General features: G+C 38.2%; 1 protein-coding gene across 3 annotated transcripts in view; it reads left to right on the top strand.

Moving 5' to 3' along the window:
* MYOM1 (myomesin 1) overlaps positions 1-18,962 on the top strand; it is a 156,380-nt gene that overhangs the window by 99,579 nt on the left and 37,839 nt on the right. For all 3 annotated transcript variants that reach the window (XM_045457955.1, XM_045457956.1, XM_045457954.1), the window contains 3 exons: positions 3,182-3,308; positions 6,679-6,863; positions 9,269-9,383. In XM_045457955.1, coding sequence (XP_045313911.1) covers positions 3,182-3,308; positions 6,679-6,863; positions 9,269-9,383 — 427 coding nt within the window. The remainder of the gene's footprint in view (positions 1-3,181; positions 3,309-6,678; positions 6,864-9,268; positions 9,384-18,962) is intronic.

Genomic DNA, 18,962 nt, shown 5'->3' on the forward strand with positions numbered 1-18,962 from the left:
TATAATAGTAGTTCTTTTCTTTCACACTTTAAAGGTATAATTTCACTGTCTTTTGGCTCATTGTTGCCACTGGCATGTCAGCTCTTATTTTTATTTTTTTAAGATTTTTTTTTTTAAGTAATCTGTGTACTCAATGTGGGGCTTAAACTTATAACCCCAAGTTCAAGAGACACATGCTCTACCAACTGAGCCAGCCAGGCACCTCAACATGTCAGCTTTTAGTCTGTTTGCTCATTGGAAGATTATTTGTCTTTTCTCTTAGACAACTTTTAATATTTTCACTATCTCTTTGGTGTGCTACAGTTGAAGTAGTATGTGTCTAGGTACAGGTTTTTTAACAATGTCTCTTCCAAGGATTTTGACAGGAGGATTTTTAACCTGTGGGTTGGATTTTTTTCAGGAAGATCTTTCTGGAAAACTCTAAGCCACTATCTCCTAAAATACTGTTGCTGCTCCCTTCTCTCCCCTCTTCTCCTGAAGCTCTAGTTAACATGCATTTGGCGTTCTCATTCTATATTCCACGTCTATTAATCGCTCTTCTCTCTTTCCCATCTTTGTGTCTTTCTGCACTGCGGTCTGTGTAATTTCTTATAACTTTCTATTAGTTTACAAAGTTGCTCTTCTTTTCATCTGATTTCCTGTTAATCACATCCCGTTATTTTTTTCTTATTGTATTTTCCCTTTTATAAGTCATATTTTACAAAATATTTTATAGTTTGCTCTCTCCTGCAGATATTTGAAATTTGTATTTTATATTTAAAACATAGTAACCATAGCTGTTTTTCTAATCTATGTCAGATGATTACATCATCTAATATCTTTGCAGGTCTATATCTGTTATCACTGGTTTTGTTGTCTTGCTCATGGTATCTTGTTTTCTATGCTTGGTTATCCTTGATTATGTGATGCTCATTGTCCTTAAAATATTACTTGCATTAATAATTTGAGGTTTAGCATGAAGGCATCTTTCTCTGGAGAAAATATGTATTTGCTTCTGCAAAGTACCTGGGGATACCCCATGTTCAGTTTTTTCTTTAATCAAGTATAAGGCTTTAATTTTTTGGACAATCAAGCAATGTGAATTTACACTGTATGAAGGCAGAATGATTTCTAATTCAACTTTATCCCCAAAGAGTAAAACCCTTTGGGGTTCCAGCTTAATTGTAGAGAGTTCCCTTTTATTATCTCCTTTTTGGTTTGGCTCTAGGCTTTGATTTCTGAGTTCCTCTACTTGTCAGATAATCAAAACCAAAGGTCAAAAAAAAATTTTTATTGGCCAATTCCCCAAAGTAAAAGCCACTTTGATGTTTCATTTATCTCTCTTTGTTCCCTATTTCCCTTTATGCTGGCCTGATAATTCTGTAACATCTTGACACTAATTTGATGCTTTTGAGAAGATGTTTAAAAGATATTTTTATCTAGTGTTTTTTAATTTTTTAGCAGGGTGATTAATCTCTATAGCCTAGTTCACCATTGCCAGAAATAGAAGTCCCATGCCACAGTATTTCACCTAAGCCTAGAATGACCAACTTTTCCAGTTTGCTTAGGACTCTCCTAGTTTCAGCACTAAACTGCCTACATCCTTAGAAACCCCATAATTCCAGGAAAATTGGACTAGTTGTTCACACTAACGGAGCCCCAGAACAGCTGGTACCTGAATAAAGTGCTTTTAGATCCAAGTTATCTACATGATAGTTTCCTCTTAATTAACAAGATTTCCCCTTCTTAAAGGGAGTGTATGTATGTGTGTGTGAATCAAAAAGGGAGTTTGTATTATTCTGTTACCAAAACATATAGCCATTGTATTCTACTTGTACCCTAAATAACTGGCAATACACCCTCTTGCAGATGAACTTATGACTTCATGATCAAATCAGGAGTAGACTGGATCAGAGATATATATTTGTCTTGTGTAGTCTTAAATCATACAATGGGTAAACTTTGTTAACTCAGGTGTTTCCATCAATACCTCCATTTATTAAGTATTTTTAGTGCTCAAAGGATTGTTCATAGTCCATGGATTTTTTTCACACTAGTATATTCTGTCATTTCTATTTTGCAAATGTTTTCACGTTCCTTATTTTATCACATATATGTACAATAACCCAATTTCTTCTGAGGGATATAGAAAATATCAGGTCTCTTAGTAAGGAGCACAAAAACGACAAGATTTTAAATATTTTGATTCCTAGTTTAGAATTCTCTTAATTTTTATCTGTACAAGCATTAATTTTCTATTGCTGCATAGCAAATTACCACAAACTTTGTGACTTGAAAAGACTCACATTTGTTACATCACAGTGTCTGCAAGTCAGGAGTCTACATATGGCTCAGATGGGGCTTCTGCTCCCCGTCTCACAAAGTTTTTTTTTTAATTTTTTTTTTTTTTCAACGTTTATTTATTTTTGGGACAGAGAGAGACAGAGCATGAACGGGGGAGGGGCAGAGAGAGAGGGAGACACAGAATCGGAAACAGGCTCCAGGCTCTGAGCCATCAGCCCAGAGCCCGACGCGGGGCTCGAACTCACGGACCGCGAGATCGTGACCTGGCTAAAGTCGGACGCCTAACCGACTGCGCCACCCAGGCGCCCCAACAAAGTTTTAATCTAGGTGTCAGCTGGGCTCATTTGCATCTGGAGCTGAGTTCCTCTTGCAAACTGATTAAATTGCTGACAGAATTCAGTTCCTTCAGCTCTGAGGCTGGGGCCCTCTGCTCCTACAGACTGCCCTTCTCCAAATGTGAGTGGCTAGGCATTTCTCAACCTGACATTTGCTTCTTCCAGGCCATCAGGAGAGTGTTCTCATTAAGAAAGTCCCAAACCCCATTTTAAGAGCTTTCATCTGATTAAATCAGGCCTACCCAGGATCATCTCCCTTTAGATGAACTCAAAAATAAACTAAGTAGAGACCTTGATTACATCTATAATATCCCTCCTCCTTTTCTGTATGATGGAACAACAATCATGGGACTGATATTCCAATACCTTTGCCATATTCTCTTGGTTGGAAGCAGGTTACAGGCTTCACCCACACTCAAGGGGAGGAGATTACAAAAGGGTATGACCCATTGGGGGTCACCTCAGGGTGTATCCAGTGCAGGAGGTAAGTAAATAAAATATTGAACAACTTTAAAAAAAACAAACATGAATCAACATCCACTCTCTGTGATGTTGTGTTGCAGATTAGCAACTTGAAAGAAAACATGGTGTATCAGTTCCAAGTGGCAGCCATGAACATTGCTGGGTTGGGAGTGCCCTCAGCAGTAAGTGCATGCTTCAAATGTGAAGAGTGGACCATTGCTGTTCCAGGTAAACTATATTAACCATATCTTAGCAGTGAGGCTTGGGGTTTCTTCCAAAAGAAACTACAACTTGGAACTACATTTAAGTGGTATATAAACAACTCCTAAGGGAAAAGAATTCTCTTGACCCCTTATGTTTACTTAAAATATTTTTATAATCCTATTAAATAATAGGTACCTATATAAAATAAAGTATAATTTCTTGTGCTTGTATTCCAAATACATCCGAGAGCCCTCATAGTTATACCTCTGCTTGGAATAGGATTAACAGAAGCACAAAATAGGAGTGCCACGTGATCATTGAAAAGGAATTCTGGGGGTGCCTGGGTGGCTCAGTCGGTTAAGTGGCAGACTTCGGCTCAGGTCATGATCTCGCGGTCCATGAGTTTGAGTCCCGCGTCGGGCTCTGTGCTGACTGCTCAGAACCTGGAGCCTGTTTCAGATTCTGTGTCTCCCTCTCTCTCTGACCCTCCCCCGTTCATGCTCTGTCTCTCTCTGTCTCAAAAATAAATAAACGTTAAAAAAAATTAAAAAAAAAAAAAAGAAAAGGAATTCTGATTTTTACTTGTGCTTCTTAAAGACCGCTGAAGGCCATCCAATTCATATCCCCCAACAAAGTATCTCAGAAACTTCTTCCTGCACTCCCTAATTCTCATGCATTCTCTCACTGCACTGGAACCTTTCATTTGGCAACCTGCTCAAAATCTCTCTCTCGGGGCTCAGCCAATATGTCTCCTCTTCCTTGGTGTCTCTCTCCTCCCTTGCTGCCAGCTCTTTGTTATGTCATGTAGGTGGACTTAACATGCCTGCCTAGGACTTAAGCCATAGACTTTCTCCACTTATCTCTCGTCACTTCTCCAGTCCTTTTGCTCTCTCTACACCTTTGTCCCAACTCTGCATCATAACAAAGGTACTGGTACCTGGCTGGAAGTAGTCTCTTTTGGAGGTTGCCATTGTGAGTAGTTGGCTGAACAGGGAAGAAAATGGAAGAAGGCAGAAACATTTACCTATGCTTTTAAAAACTCATACAGCTACAACACTGAACAAATTAAAAAATTGAACACAAACAAATGTATGAAGCCATTAGGTTTCAAACTAACAATGTTAATGTATTTGGTAGATGATTTTATTTTGCTTCCAACAGTACTAACTTCAGAGATCCAGTAAGTGCCACAGGATGACTAGATTCTCCCACTTGGCTTTAATATTCAACATATGTAATAACTGGTGTAGCACCATTATTGACCACATTAGAACACAAGGCCACACTGGAACATATTGGGTGGATCCAGCTTTGTCCTTAATGCCACCCTCTTCCTCTATTTGAAATCCTAGTGCCCTGGAAGAACCATCATTTTGCCTTCACTTAGTGAGTGTTTATCTGCATGACTTCTCTATCAAGTGTGAATAAAAAATTACAAGAGGAACGCAAGAGAAGCTCAAGCACTCACTCAACTTCAGTAAATATAAGACGCAAACATGCTGCCTTTCCTTGTACCTCCACTAAGCCGGTTGATATTTCTTAAGCTCCTTCTGTCACCTACATGAAAGCGGATCTGTTTTTTTTAATTCTGTAATTCCTGAATAAAGTTAAAACATGAGTGACCAGAGACTATGAAATTCTGAGCAGGCCTGTGGGAAATGTATGATTCAAAGAGATATAGTTAGCAAAAGAGGTTGCAGGGTGAGTGCTAAATGTTTGGATGCCTCATTGGGTTCCAAGGATGACACAAGAAAATGGTTTAGGGGCGCCTGGGTGGCTCAGTCGATTGAGCGTCCAACTCCGGCTCAAGTCATGATCCCACAGTTTGTGGGTTCGAGCCCCGCATCAGGCTCTGTGCTGACCGCTTACTCAGAGCCTGGAGCCTGCTTCGGATTCTGTGTCTCTCTCTGCCCCTCCCCCGCTCGTGCTTTGTCTCACTCTGTTTCTCAAAAAAAATAAATAAATGTAAAAAAAATTTTTTTTAAATAATAAATAAAAAATAAAAAAAATAGTTTAAAAGCCCTTTGCAAAACAGAACATGACACACTAGTATAAGGTATTGATGTTAATATTTAAATCTATCACCACATTATTTAAACCTCTTACCTTGTCAGAAGGCAAGGCTGACACAGTTCTGTGACTGTTAAGCCAAGGTGCAGGACCCAACAAATATTGACCTATCAATTGCAAACTGCCAAGGCACAGCATGGTAGAGTCTGTGTGTGTAGCTGGCTTTTTAGGGCACTGTGAGTCAGTTCAGGGGATTTTAATTGATTGATTAGGAATCACTTTTTTTTTTTTTTTTTTAATTTTTTTTTTTAACGTTTTTATTTATTTTTGAGACAGAGAGAGACAGAGCATGAAGGGGGGAGGGGCAGAGAGAGAAGGAGACACAGAATCGGAAGCAGGCTCCAGGCTCTGAGCCATCAGCCCAGAGCCTGACGCGGGGCTCGAACTCACGGACCGCGAGATCGTGACCTGGCTGAAGTCGGACGCTTAACCGACTGCGCCACCCAGGCGCCCCTCACTTATTTTTTTTTAAAGGACAGGAAAAAAGAAAATATATCATCTGTAAATATCACTAGCTAGCTGGTGGTCATGGAAAGATGTAGGAAATCACTTAGTAGTTTGGAATCTCCCAAGAGTACAAAGAGCACACGGACAGGGAGAACATTTTTCTCTCTTCCTGAACAGGTGGATCAAGTTATTTGGCTTCTCTGAGCTTTCTGTTAATTGTCTTAAGGATGAATGGGATAAATAAATAAGTATCTAGCAGTGTTTAGCACAGATTCAGGGCTCACGGGATTGATTGTATCTGTTTTGATGAAAGTTCTTTGTAAACTGTAATGGTAGTTTGGTTTAAGTCCTAGATGGGATATATGCTTTATGGGAAAGATTTCCCTCCAGAGGGGAGCTCTTTGGTAATATATTCCTTTTTCCTATAAAAGAAATATTACTATATATATTCACATGCCATCAAATAGAGTTGCTTTCTTCCTCCTTATTTGAGATTTAGGAAAAGTTTCAGATTACCATCGAAAAATAATCTGAAATTGAATCTGCAACCACGTTAAAGTGTTCTGATGAAAGGTGAGGACCACAGGGCCAAGGACACCCTGAAGGCAAATTTTCATCCAGCCTCTGAGGGGCACCTTGAACTGGCCCCTAACCACCTACTGCTCATAAAGGGACTGAGTGGGTTGATGTAGAGCCATTGAGTAAACTTGATCTGAAATGACCACAAAATACCTATTTCTAAAGGAATGGTAGATTTTACAAAAGAAAAACACTGGATTCAGCTTTAAGCCTTTAAATGTGGTTCTAGATTTACATGTATTTGAATGTTTTCATATACATCATGATTTTTATGTATTGGTCTCTTTCTCTTTCTCAGGACCCCCACACAGTGTCAAGTGTAGTGAAGTCAGGAAAACCTCCCTAGTTCTGCAGTGGAGGCCTCCGATCCACTCTGGAAGGACTCCAGTCACTGGTTACTTTGTGGACTTGAAGGAGGCCAGTGCCAAAGATGACCAATGGCGAGGACTCAATGAGGCAGCTATTAAAAACACATACCTGAGGGTAAGAGTGTGCTCATATTTTGAGAAACACTTTTTTGTTTTAAAGAAGAAATGCTCCTCTAATGGTATTAACTTTAAAATTAGCAAGATAGAATACAACATTTCTGCTTTGGTCTGTTTCATATATTGGGCTCCTGGTAAGTTTCCATTTGGCAGTGGTTGGGGTTGGGGGCAGTTTCTGATGCTTAAAGCAATTTGGTTCTATTTAACCAGAATCCCTTAGCCTACCTCTGGAAAACATCCACAAGCTCCCTTCTCCCTCTTCTTTCCTTCCTTGCCTATACTTACCTACCTCACATTTTTGTTACTTACAGTCTTAGAAAGGTGACTTTCACATTTCCACCTCTGATTTTTTTTTCTTTTTTTTTTTTTGAAGATAGTTTTTGCTTTGAGTGTGCTATTTTCCTAGTGCTCATGCCGGCAAGTGTTTACCTGTGGATTCCTTTGAGTCATGCTGTGTCTCACTTCACAGGCTTCCTCATGCTTGTGTCACATGAGCTCTCCGAGGCCAGTGGAATTAATTCACTCAACTCTTGACCTAATCCTCACCCTTATCTGTGCCTTTGCCTTCCAGATTCCTTCAAAGTGCTCTAACTGAACAAATTCCTAACTTCATCTACCAAAGACTGTTCTACTAAAGCCACTGAATCTCGCTTGTACCAAATGGATATCTCCAAAGAATGTTTTCCCCTATGTCACCCTTGGCACCTGGAGACCCTGAATCCATACTAGGGCTTCAGAAACTGTGGGGCGTATGATTCTAGCTCTTATTACTTAGGATGAAGGGTAGCTTCACCATAGTCATATAGAAATACCTGTTGGCAGAATAAGCCATTGCCTAGATGGTGGACCTTGGAAGATATTCAGAGTATGCCTGCTCTAAAAGATCTCTACCATTGACCTGCCACTGTGGACTAAAGTCCATACCATCTGTCAGCCACTTTCAAAGGTTAAGGTATCTACTGTCCCCATAAAAAAATATAAATATATCTTCCAAGAGAGATGACCTTTAAACATGACATCTTAGCATATGCCAGTGAGTTCCCCAGCCCCTTACAAAACCTTGAGGAGGTAGGCAAGGTCACATTTCATGGGGAAGAGAAAAGGTAAAGGAAGGGCAGGAAGGTAGCATGCTGTTTGGTTCTTCAAATGAGTCAGAAGGCCAAAGGATAGTGTAAAATGAAAGTCAGACACATCCTGGATGGTGGTGGTATGTGTTTATGGCCAGGATTATCTCTACCTCCCCAGTTTGCACAGCACTGGATCCCAAGTGCTGAAGTTGGACTTGACTCAGGTGAAGCAAAACAAGGATGAGAAGCCAAGCAAAGGGGATCAAACGCCCAGAAAAAAAGGGGGGAGGGGCAGAAAGAAAAAATAATAGAGTTTAAACCTATCAAAGAATGGTTAAGTTCACTCATTTAAAAAAACAAAAAGTAGAAAGGCAAATATAGGAGAGAGAGAGAGAGAGAGATTGACTTGATATAAAATGAATGTGCCTCACAACCCGGGAAGTAAATGTTCTGTGAGGAAATTATCTTAGAGTTTGTCCACAGTTTCTAAAGTGAAAATAGAATTATTGACTTTTCTGATTATAAAGCTGACACAGGCTCATAATGAAAAATCCAAACAATATAGACATAAAAAAGTAGAAATGTCCTGTAATCTCCATACCCGTTGAGATGTAGATTCACTCTTCCAAATACTTTATATTCAGAAAATTTTCATGTCTGAACTGGAGAAAAAAATGTACATGTTAAAAAGTTTAATCTGGGGTGTCTGAGTGGCTCAGTTACGTGTCTGACTCTTGATCTCGGCTCAGGTTGTGATCTCATGGTTCGTGAGGTTAAGACCCACATTGGGCTCTGGACTGACAGTGCAGAACCTGCTTGGGATTCTCTCTCCCTTACTCTCTCTGTGCCCCTCCCCTGCTAGTGCTCACTTTTTCTCTCAAAACTGAAATAAACACTTTAAAAAATTTTATTTAATGTTTATTTTCAAGAGAGAGAGAGACAGAGACAGAGACAGAGAACGAGCAGGGAGGGGGCAGAGAGAGAGAGACACAGAATCTGAAGTGGGCTCCAGGCTTCAAAGCTGACAATACAGAGTCCAACACGGCGCTCAAACCTACAAACCGGGAGACCATGACCTGAGCCAAAGTCAGACGCCCAACCAAGGGAGCCATCCAGGCACCCCAATAAAATAAACATTTAAAAAAAATAAAAATTAATAAATAAAAAGTTTAACCTGAAAAAAAAAGTTTAATCTGGTCAATTTCAGTATGGATGGGAGATATAGTTCCACGAATGGGAGAATTTGGGCTACACAACTAAATTGTATTTACAGAGGAAGAGCACTTCTGTTTAAATGACACAGAACACCCATCACTTCTGTACCTGCTTCTTCCAGGTGCAAGGCCTCAAGGAGGGTGCCAGCTACGTGTTCCGTGTCCGAGCCATAAATCAGGCGGGTGTCGGCAAGCCGTCTGACCTTGCTGGGCCTGTTGTGGCAGAAACCCGTCCAGGTAGGCTTTTACTTTTTTTAAAATTAAAGTTAATCTCATCTTTGTAAGATACCAAAGTAACATTCAACCTTACTTTCTATGTTTTTCCTAATTTTTAAAATCATCAACATATGCCAGCTGAATAGTTGATAAGTTTGGCTTTCAGACATGAGTCATTTATTGCATCAAAGGTGCTTTCAGGATAGGGGTAAGCCAGGTTTGAAATGATCCAGGGCTATTCTGGTCTACACCTATAAACAAGGAAGTTCTTGATCAAATTATGCTTCCTGGACCGACTGTTTCAAGTATACATTCCTATGACATTATTCCTTGGCCATTAAGTCCTGTAAGAGTGATTTGCCCAGTCATAGGAGAAGCTGGAACAGCCCAGTGAGCAAGCATGATTCTTAAACAAAAGCAGAATTTATATAATTGTAACTATTATGTTAAGCCAGGGGTCAGTGAATGTTTTCTGTGAAGGGCCAGATAGTAAATATTTTCAGCTCTGTGGCCATATGGTCCCTGTCACAATACTCAACTCTGCCATGGCATAAAAGCAGCCATAGATGATACATAAACTCATGTGCATGGCTGTGTTCTAATAAAATTTTATTGTGCCAGTTATGTGCATTATATATTACATGTATTATGAAATTTAAATTTTAAATAATTTTCACATGTCTTGAAATATTGTCTTTTGATTTTTTTCAACTGTTTAAAAATGTAAAAACCATTCTTAGCTTGCAGACCATACAAAAGGAGGCAATGGGACAAATTTAGCCTACAGGCCACATTTTGCTGACCCCTGGATTAAACCAACAGCAGTTTTAACTGGATGATCTATAGAGTGGAGGCGCTTTCACTTCCCAGTTTCAAGAAACACCATGATTAGACTAGAGAAGATAGTCTTCCCCTTTATTATGTAAACAAATTTTACAATGTTTACTGTGCAAATAACTTCCGATTATTACATTATTATTATTTAGTCATTTAATCTCTATTACTTTTCAAAGTTATTATATATTTCAGTTCATAGAAGTTACATAAAAGGAAGCACTGTAATATACAGTGTAGGGAATATCGTCAATAATTTTGTATACTTTGTATAGTAACAGATGGTAACTAGGCCTATTGAGGTGATCACTTCTTAAGGCATGAGAATATTGAATCACTGTGTTGTACACCTGAAATTAACATGATATTGTGCCAATAAATCAATAAATATATTTTTAAAATGAGGCACCTGGGTGACTCAGTCAGTTAAGCGTCTGACTCTTGATTTCAGCTCAGGTCATAATCTCATGGTTGATGAGACTGAGCCCCGTGTTGGGCTCACGTTGACAGGATGGAGCCTGCTTATGATTCTCTCTCCCTCTCTCTCTTCCCCTTTCCTGCTTGCACTCTCCCTCTCCCTCTCTCAAAATAAATAAACATTAAGGAAAATTTTTTTAAACATTGGAAATGAAAGAGGATAAAAAAGTATTAACCAGTTATTTTCAGATTAAAATAAAGGCTGGGTATGTAATGTAATATTTATTTTTATGACAAGGAAAGAAAGTAAACATAGAAACCTTTGATCTCACTACAAGTTACTTGAAAAGTATACCAAAAGTATACTTTTAGGAAATATCTACCCCTGTCATCCTATCACTTCATAACCTACTTTCAACTACTCTTATAACTACCCTCTAAGACTGGGGTGTGAAAGTGACCTTATACACAAGTGTGCAAGTTGTCTGGACAGAGTGCCACACCTCATATAAGTACCTTTTATAAAATCCCATAAGAAAATAGGAAAATGCTAGAAACACACATAAAAGGCAACACACGAAGACACCAGGGTATATATTCCTGTAGGAATCAGACTCTGCAGTTGCCCACTGTAAGGAAATAGAAAATGCCAAATGGCCAACATGCAAAAGGATCCAACTGTAGACCCTTGTAAGAACAACATTTAGGTTACCATGAAGGTGAACTCTTAAGCTAGTCATTGATAAGTTAAAAGCACCCTGGAAGCAGTGGATTCCAAATCAGATTAACTGAAGGAAGGTTAAATTGATTTTTTATTTTCACATCAATAGCCTCAGAATAGCAGATGGCCTGGCCTGACATTAACAAAGCTATCACTATGGAAATTTTACCACCAGAGAATGATCTTCTGGTGAGTTCCTGGGTGAAGAGTTTTGTTTCACTGATTTGTAATAAAGCAACACAAATCATTTTGGGGGCCCATTCCATTCTCAGAATATAACTGCAAAGAGCAGTTGCAGACACTGATCCACTAAACAGCACCAGATTAAGCCATTCTCTGGCTCACAGCTTAGGACAAAATCCTACGATGCACAATGTCAAAGTGCTTCACCATGAAGAAGCCCCAAAACCAGGAAACACTTGGACTTGTTCATATGCAACAGGCACATTCATTCTTGGAATATAGATTTCTTCAGCACCTACAATTAATCAGGTGCTGCATGGGCAGCAGGAGTAGAGGAATATGATATCATCATTGTATACTGGGCTTACAATCTAGTGGAAAACCCAGACTTTACACCATGGTGTGAGATGACAGCTATGACAGACATTCATAAAGTATTTGTCATAGGGGCGCCTGGGTGGCTCAGTCGGTTAAGCGGCCGACTTCGGCTCAGGTCACGATCTCGCGGTCCGTGAGTTCGAGCCCCGCGTCGGGCTCTGTGCTGACAGCTCAGAGCCTGGAGCCTGTTTCAGATTCTGTGTCTCCCTCTCTCTCTGCCCCTCCCCTGTTCATGCTCTGTCTCTCTCTGTCTCAAAAATAAATAAACGTTAAAAAAAAAATTAAAATAAATAAATAAATAAAGTATTTGTCATACCTGAACAGGCTATAAACTGGGTTTCATAACTCCCTGTAAAAACTTATGTGTAGTGTAAGGTTGTCTATATTTAATAATTTTGTTAAATACCAGTATTTTATTTTTACCCAGATATTTATTTTATGTTAGAATGGATAGGGCAGGGGTGGGAAGGCATGTTATCAATTTCAAGATTTGGGATGTGAAATTTGGATTGCTATTTCAGAAAAACAGCTTCTTTTGGAATGCATTATTAAAATTTCAGATAGAAAATAAAGCTTATCATGTAACAGCAAACCTCAAATACATCTAACAAGATACCTCAAGTGTAATTTGAATTTGTGTTAAAAGTTAACTTAATCCACCAGGACTGAGAGGATCACTGGTCTCCCTTTGAAGTCAATGAATATGCCAGCAGAGTAGCTCAGCCACAGCCAGAAAGTCCATTTGTGCTGCTAATGATGATCCAGAAAAATGGACTAAGTGTATCATGCTTTACCAAGAAATCTATTAAGCTAGAAAAGCCTATAAAGAAGAATACGCTGTAAAATATTGAATGTAGATTTGTTGGCACATAAGATGGATGCACTTCTATTCTCGATATTCGATATTTTTCAAATAGTGTCTTGCTGATTGCATCAGGCCTGGGTGGAGGGGGAGGTAAGGTGAGCCTGATTAGATGGGAGATAAGAGAGAGACCTGCCAAGGTGTGGCAGGTGATCTGGCCAGCAACAAATAACTGGTGGTACAGGCTGCAGGTATTTTTACCAGTGACTCACCAGCAGGCAGGAGAATTCAGGTGATGGGCAGGAGGACCCAAACACAAGGCAGAGTCCCAAGCAGGACCTGGGTTACCAGAAGTTAGGACTTAGTCATTAGGAGGGAGGTAGTTAGAAGAACTAGAGGGAATAATGAGCTGGGGTTGAGTTAGCCAATTCCAGTTTCTAAAACTTGCTTGGTCCTAGAACCTGGCAGGACCAAGAAAGCAAATGTAGCCTGGAGGTAGAGTTTTAAAGGATTCTGAAGCTGGAAACCAAGCTGACTGTTAGACTCAACTGGCTTAATTTAGAAATATTCACTTGTATTTGCTTATTAACTGTTCTTTTTCACCCATTAAAACAGTAGTTCTCAAATTCAATATACATTAGAATCATGCTAGGAACTTTTTGATAATACTGACTTCATTCCAGACTCCATTGCAGACCAATTATATCAGAATCTCCAGGACTGAGTCTGGGCATAGGTTCATTTTTGTTTGTTTGTTTAGGTGTTTGGGTAATGAAACCAGGGTTGTAAACTGTGTTACACTGTAGGCTCCTTCAAAACAGAAACTGTGTCTTTTCTCCCTGTATGCGAGGGCCTAGTACCTGGTGTGTGATAATCATTTGTTTCAAGGAAAAAATAATGAAGGACTACTATGTTTTGGCCAGTGAGTATGACTCTGTTTTATAGCCACAGAGTATAAACTTAATGCTAGATATTTTGTAATGGAGGCCACAATGTGGACAGCAAAGTGATAGGTTAACCCCGTAGTTCTGGTCTTAAACATAGGGAGCTAAGTTATCATATGTGGCTGATTACATTAATTCATTTCTATCTGTTTCTATTCTGTCCCACTCTCGAGACACACACACACACACACACACACACACACACACACACACACACCATGGAGGACAAATAACTAAAGCTTGTAAAAAGTGATCTATTAATGCTGATGTTAAAGACTAAATTATATGAAAAAATCTGCATACCAGATTATGAAATATATGGGAAAGTGAACAGTTTACTGTGATTTCATTTTAGCTTTTAAATTTTATTTTTTTAAATCATTTTTTGAAGAAGAGAGAAAAGTAGGACAGTTAATTTCCAAATCATTCATTTTAGCCCTGGGCTGTACCTTACCTCTTTCACATATTGAGTGTGGTAGCAGGCCTGAAGGGACCATTAAAATGCCATTCCACACAATCTGGTATATCCCTGTGTCCATATGTAGGATTTGTGTAGGATTGAGGCAGCTGACTCAAGACAACTCTTCTTAAATCCTTTTTAGACCAAAGTAATCTCTCATTTTTATGGCCAAGTATCTTGTGTTCTTAACCAAATTCTTCATGTTCAAAGATTCACAGGTCATTTTTGAGAAAATCTAAGTCCTGACAGATTTTGGTCTACTTTTCCAGTGCCAGCTATGTGGGAAAGTGAGATGGCCTTTCATCCAGATGAGAATATCCACAGAGAAGCCTTTAATATGACAGCAGCATATCAAATTTACTGCCTACCTGTCAAATATCTGAACCATTTTGATCATACATTAATCAACTTTAGAGAATGTGGCTCTTCAGACATTTATGAGTTCAGCCGTGAATTGACAGTAGCTCAGTACCTGACAAAAAACAATTAGGCCATGGGACATTCTAAAAAGAAAATTCGAGGATGTCATAGCTACAGCTTTCTTACTCTGACACTGCACCAGGTCCCTCTACACGGGCATTGTTAGGTGGATTAGCCTGGGGCCTATTAGAAATGCTGGCGTTACTTTTGCTCTTGTTTTTCTAGAGTATTTATAAAAAGAATCACCCATTTGAATGTCATATATCTTTTTGAAAATTGCTATGGAATTTTTTGCCCAGTGTATTTTAAGGACTTCTTTATTTAAGGAATTCCACTGCGGAACTTCCTCTTATTTTTTTTTAATGTTTATTTATTTATTTTGAGAAAGAGAGCGCGTGCCTGGGTTCGGTGAGGTGAAAGAGAGGAGAGGGAGAATCCCAAGCAGTCTCCAAACTATCAGCATAGAGCCCAACACCAGGTCCATCTCACCAACCATGAGATCGTGACCTGAGCCGAAATCAAGAGTCTGACACTTAACCGACTGAGCCACCCAGGCGCCCCATAAACTTCCTCTTAGATTTTAATATGTGGCAAAATTAGCCCTTCCAGATGACCGTAGTGATTTCCTTTTTTATACAAAGAGGAATATACAAGCCAACATGTCCTTCCTTTTCAGATACGAGAAACTGAGCTCATTTTTCAGTTGTTTTCAATTTTCCAAGATATATCTTTTTGTTTTAAACTCCTCACATTTATTCTTTGTTGTCCCATATAATTTCTTTAAAGTATTTTCCCAAAACACCATTTTCTCTGTAAACCCTGAACACAGGAAAACTCTACCTTTTTTTCCAAAGGAATTTCCAATCAATCTCCTGTTATGGTACTATTGTAAAGTACTTGGCTTACTAAGTCACTCTTTAAAAATATCTTTATTCAAAGAACTATGTTAACAAATTAATTAAAACTAAACAGTAATGGAAAGCTTTGAATTTGAAAAGCATTGAAAGATTGGATAACATCAACATTGTAATTGATGTGACAAATAAGAACAAGCTATAACTTGCTGAGCATTTTAAGACAATGAACTTATTTTCTGTTTACAAAATGTTTTTAAATTGCATTCTTTCTTTGAAGTGTTACTTTGACTAAACACAATGTCCTAATGAGAATTGTTACGGAGTTCAAGAAATAGGCTTATATAACTAGTATTTGAAATATTTGTAGTGAATTTGATTTTTCAAAAGCTTGAGATGATGATTACTTCTAGAGTGATAATTTGAGCCAATTGACATGTTACTGATTTGTCATGGAAGAGATCAAGCTTTCAAATCTGGGTATAAAATTAAGTAGGAAACCCATTGTGATTAGAATACTTTCTTATTGGTATTTTTATTTCACTTGTCTGTTTATCAAAATATTGGTATTATACTTAATCTTTACCAAGATAAGTTTGAATAAGGCAAACATTGCAATTCTAAACTGACATTTTTCTTTTAAATCTGTTTTTTTTCAATCCAGTCCCTTGTAAATGTAATATGTATGGAAAATATGGAACACAAAACCCCTGCTCTTTATACTTTAATCCTGTTGTTGATAAATGAAACATGAATATTCTTTTTGAAAAATGAAATCCAATCAAATACGGGTCTTAGCAAGTATTTGATTTTTAAACATTAAGTGCCAAATATAGCTTTATTTTTTATTTTTCCTTTTATCTATATAAATCAACTAATAGTACTTACTATAGCCAAAATTATGTGTGCATAAACTGAAGAATGTTCATGCCTCTTTTTCTGCCCACTATATATATAGTCTACCATGTACTTTGACATGATTAATCAAGAAAAGTCTCACAGGTGAGGAAACTCTCTTAGATACTAGCTTACATTACATCTAATCCTTCTCATTTTGTCTCTCTAGGCAATTACTTAATTTCAAATTATAAATTTTAATCTAAGACTTCCAAAAAATTATCATATTTTTTTCTAAAAGTATAAATTAGTACATTTCTTATGTTAGAACCCAGCTATAAGGTAATGATGTAAGACTTATAGGTTAAGGTAGAAACACATGTATCACCTGGGACTTTAAAATAGCATCTTTTCTTTCACTTCATATTTTCACAAAAGACCTCCAACTACTTTATGAAAATTGGTTCTCCAGAATAAGTCAACAAGATAATTCTATAGTCTTCTCTCAGTAATTGGGACAGTTGAGACAGCAACTAAGCAGGGTTTTCTTATTCTTCAAGTTGCATGAGTTTGGGATCAAATTTGGCCATTCAGACACCTGAACAATGCCACAGCACAGCCATGTATTGCAGCTGGCCCAGACACCAGCCCCGCCCACAGCCCAGCTGTAGACACAGACTTGCCACAGAACATGAGTACATGCAGTCCAAAAAAGGAATGTCCCTTGAGCATCTAGCTCTGGTGGTCAGAAGGGGTTGCACTTCTGGGCTCCACATGACATCTACACAAGACCACTCCTTCAAGACCAGGAGCAGTAGCTGATTTGTCTAATACATAAAAACAAACACAGAGAGTCAGGAAAAAAATTTAAAGAACAGAAGATTATGTTCTAAATGAAAGAATAAGACAAAACATCAGAAGAAGACATTAATGAAATGGAGATAAGCATTATACCTCATACAGCGTTTAAAGTAATGGCCATAAAGAGGTTCACTGAACTCAGGTAAACAATGGGTTAACATAGTGAAAGCCTCAACAAAGGCACAGAAAATATAAGGAAAATTCCAAATCAAAGTTACAAAGCTGAAGAATATAGTAACTAAACTGAAAAATACACTAGAGGGATTCAACAGCAGACTGGATGAAGCCAAATATCAGATCAATGAGCTGGAAGACAAAGCAATAGAACTCACCCAGACAGAGTAGTAAAAAGAAAAAAGAATTTAAAAATATGAAGATACCTTAAGGGGTCTCTAGGACAACATCAAGAGGAATAACATTTGCAGTATTGGGGTCCCAGAAGGAGAAGAGAAAGAGAAAGGGCCAGAAAACTTATTGAAGAAATACAGATGAAAACCTGCCCAATCTGGGGAAGGAAACAGACATACAAGTTCAGGAAGCCCAGAGAGTTCCAAATAAGATGAACCCAAAGAAATTCACACTAAGACACATTTTAATTAGAAGGCTAAAAATTAAAGAGAGAATCTTAAAAGTAGCAAGAGAAAAACAACTTATTGTGTACAAGGGAAAGCCCATAAGGCTATCAGCAAAATTTTCAGCAGAAACTTTGCGAGCCAGAAGAGAGTGGCACAACATATTCAAAGTGCTGAAAGAAAAAAATTCTCAACCAAGAATTTTCTACCTGGCAATGTTATCATTCAGAATTGAAGGAGAGATTAAGAGTTTTCCAGATAAGCAAAAGCTAAAGTTCATTATACTAAACTAGTCTTACAAGAAATGTAAAAGAGACTTCTCAAAACCAAAAAGAAATGGCAGTAATTAATAATAAGAAAATATATAACAAAGTAAAAATCTCACTGGAAAAGGTAAATATGTAGTAAAGATAGTGGATGCATCCATTATAAAGCAAGTATGAAGGTTAAAAGACAAAAATAGTTAAAATTAATTAAAACTACAATAATCAGTTAAGGGATGCATAAATAAAAAGATGTAAAATGTGACATCAAAAATAAAAATGTGTGGGTGAGAGAAAAATGTAAGGTTTTGGAATATGTTCAAATTTAAGTTGCTATCACTCAAAACACACTGTTATATACATAGAAAATTATATATGCACCTCACAGTAACTACAAAGCAAAAACCTATGGTAAATACATTTGAAAAATGGGAAGAAACCTAAATATAATTCTGAAGAAAGCCATCAAACCACAAGGGAAGAGAGAAAGAGAAGAAAAAAGGAACAGAGAGGAACTAGAAAACAGCCAGAAAGCAATGCACAAAATAGCAATAAGAACATCTCTGTCAATAATTACTTTAAATGTAAATGGACTACACTCTTCAATCAAAAGATAGAGTGGTGGAAGGGGCACCTGGGTGGCTCATTCAGTTGAGAATCTGTCTCTTGGTTTTGGCTCAAATCACGATTCATGGTTCGTGGGTTTGAGCCTCACGTCAGGCTCCACGCTGATGGTGCAGAGCCTGCTTAGGATTCTCTCTCCCTCTCTCTCTGCCACTCCCCTGCTCATGTGCTTGCTCTCTCTCTCATTCTCTCCCTCTCTGTCTCAAAATAAATAAATAAACTTTAAAAAATAAAAATAAGATATAGAGTGGTGGAATGGCTAAAAAAAAATCAAGACCCATTTTAGGGCGTCTGACTGTCTCAGTCAGTTCAGCATCTGATTCTTTATTTTGGCTCAGGTCCTGCTCTCACTGTCGTGGGATCAAGCATTGCATGGGGCTCCACACTGGGCTGGTTGTAGATCCTGCTTAATATTCTCTCTTCCTCTCCC

This window comes from Leopardus geoffroyi, chromosome D3 (assembly GCF_018350155.1).
Source record: "Leopardus geoffroyi isolate Oge1 chromosome D3, O.geoffroyi_Oge1_pat1.0, whole genome shotgun sequence".
Classification (NCBI taxonomy): Eukaryota; Metazoa; Chordata; class Mammalia; order Carnivora; family Felidae; genus Leopardus; species Leopardus geoffroyi.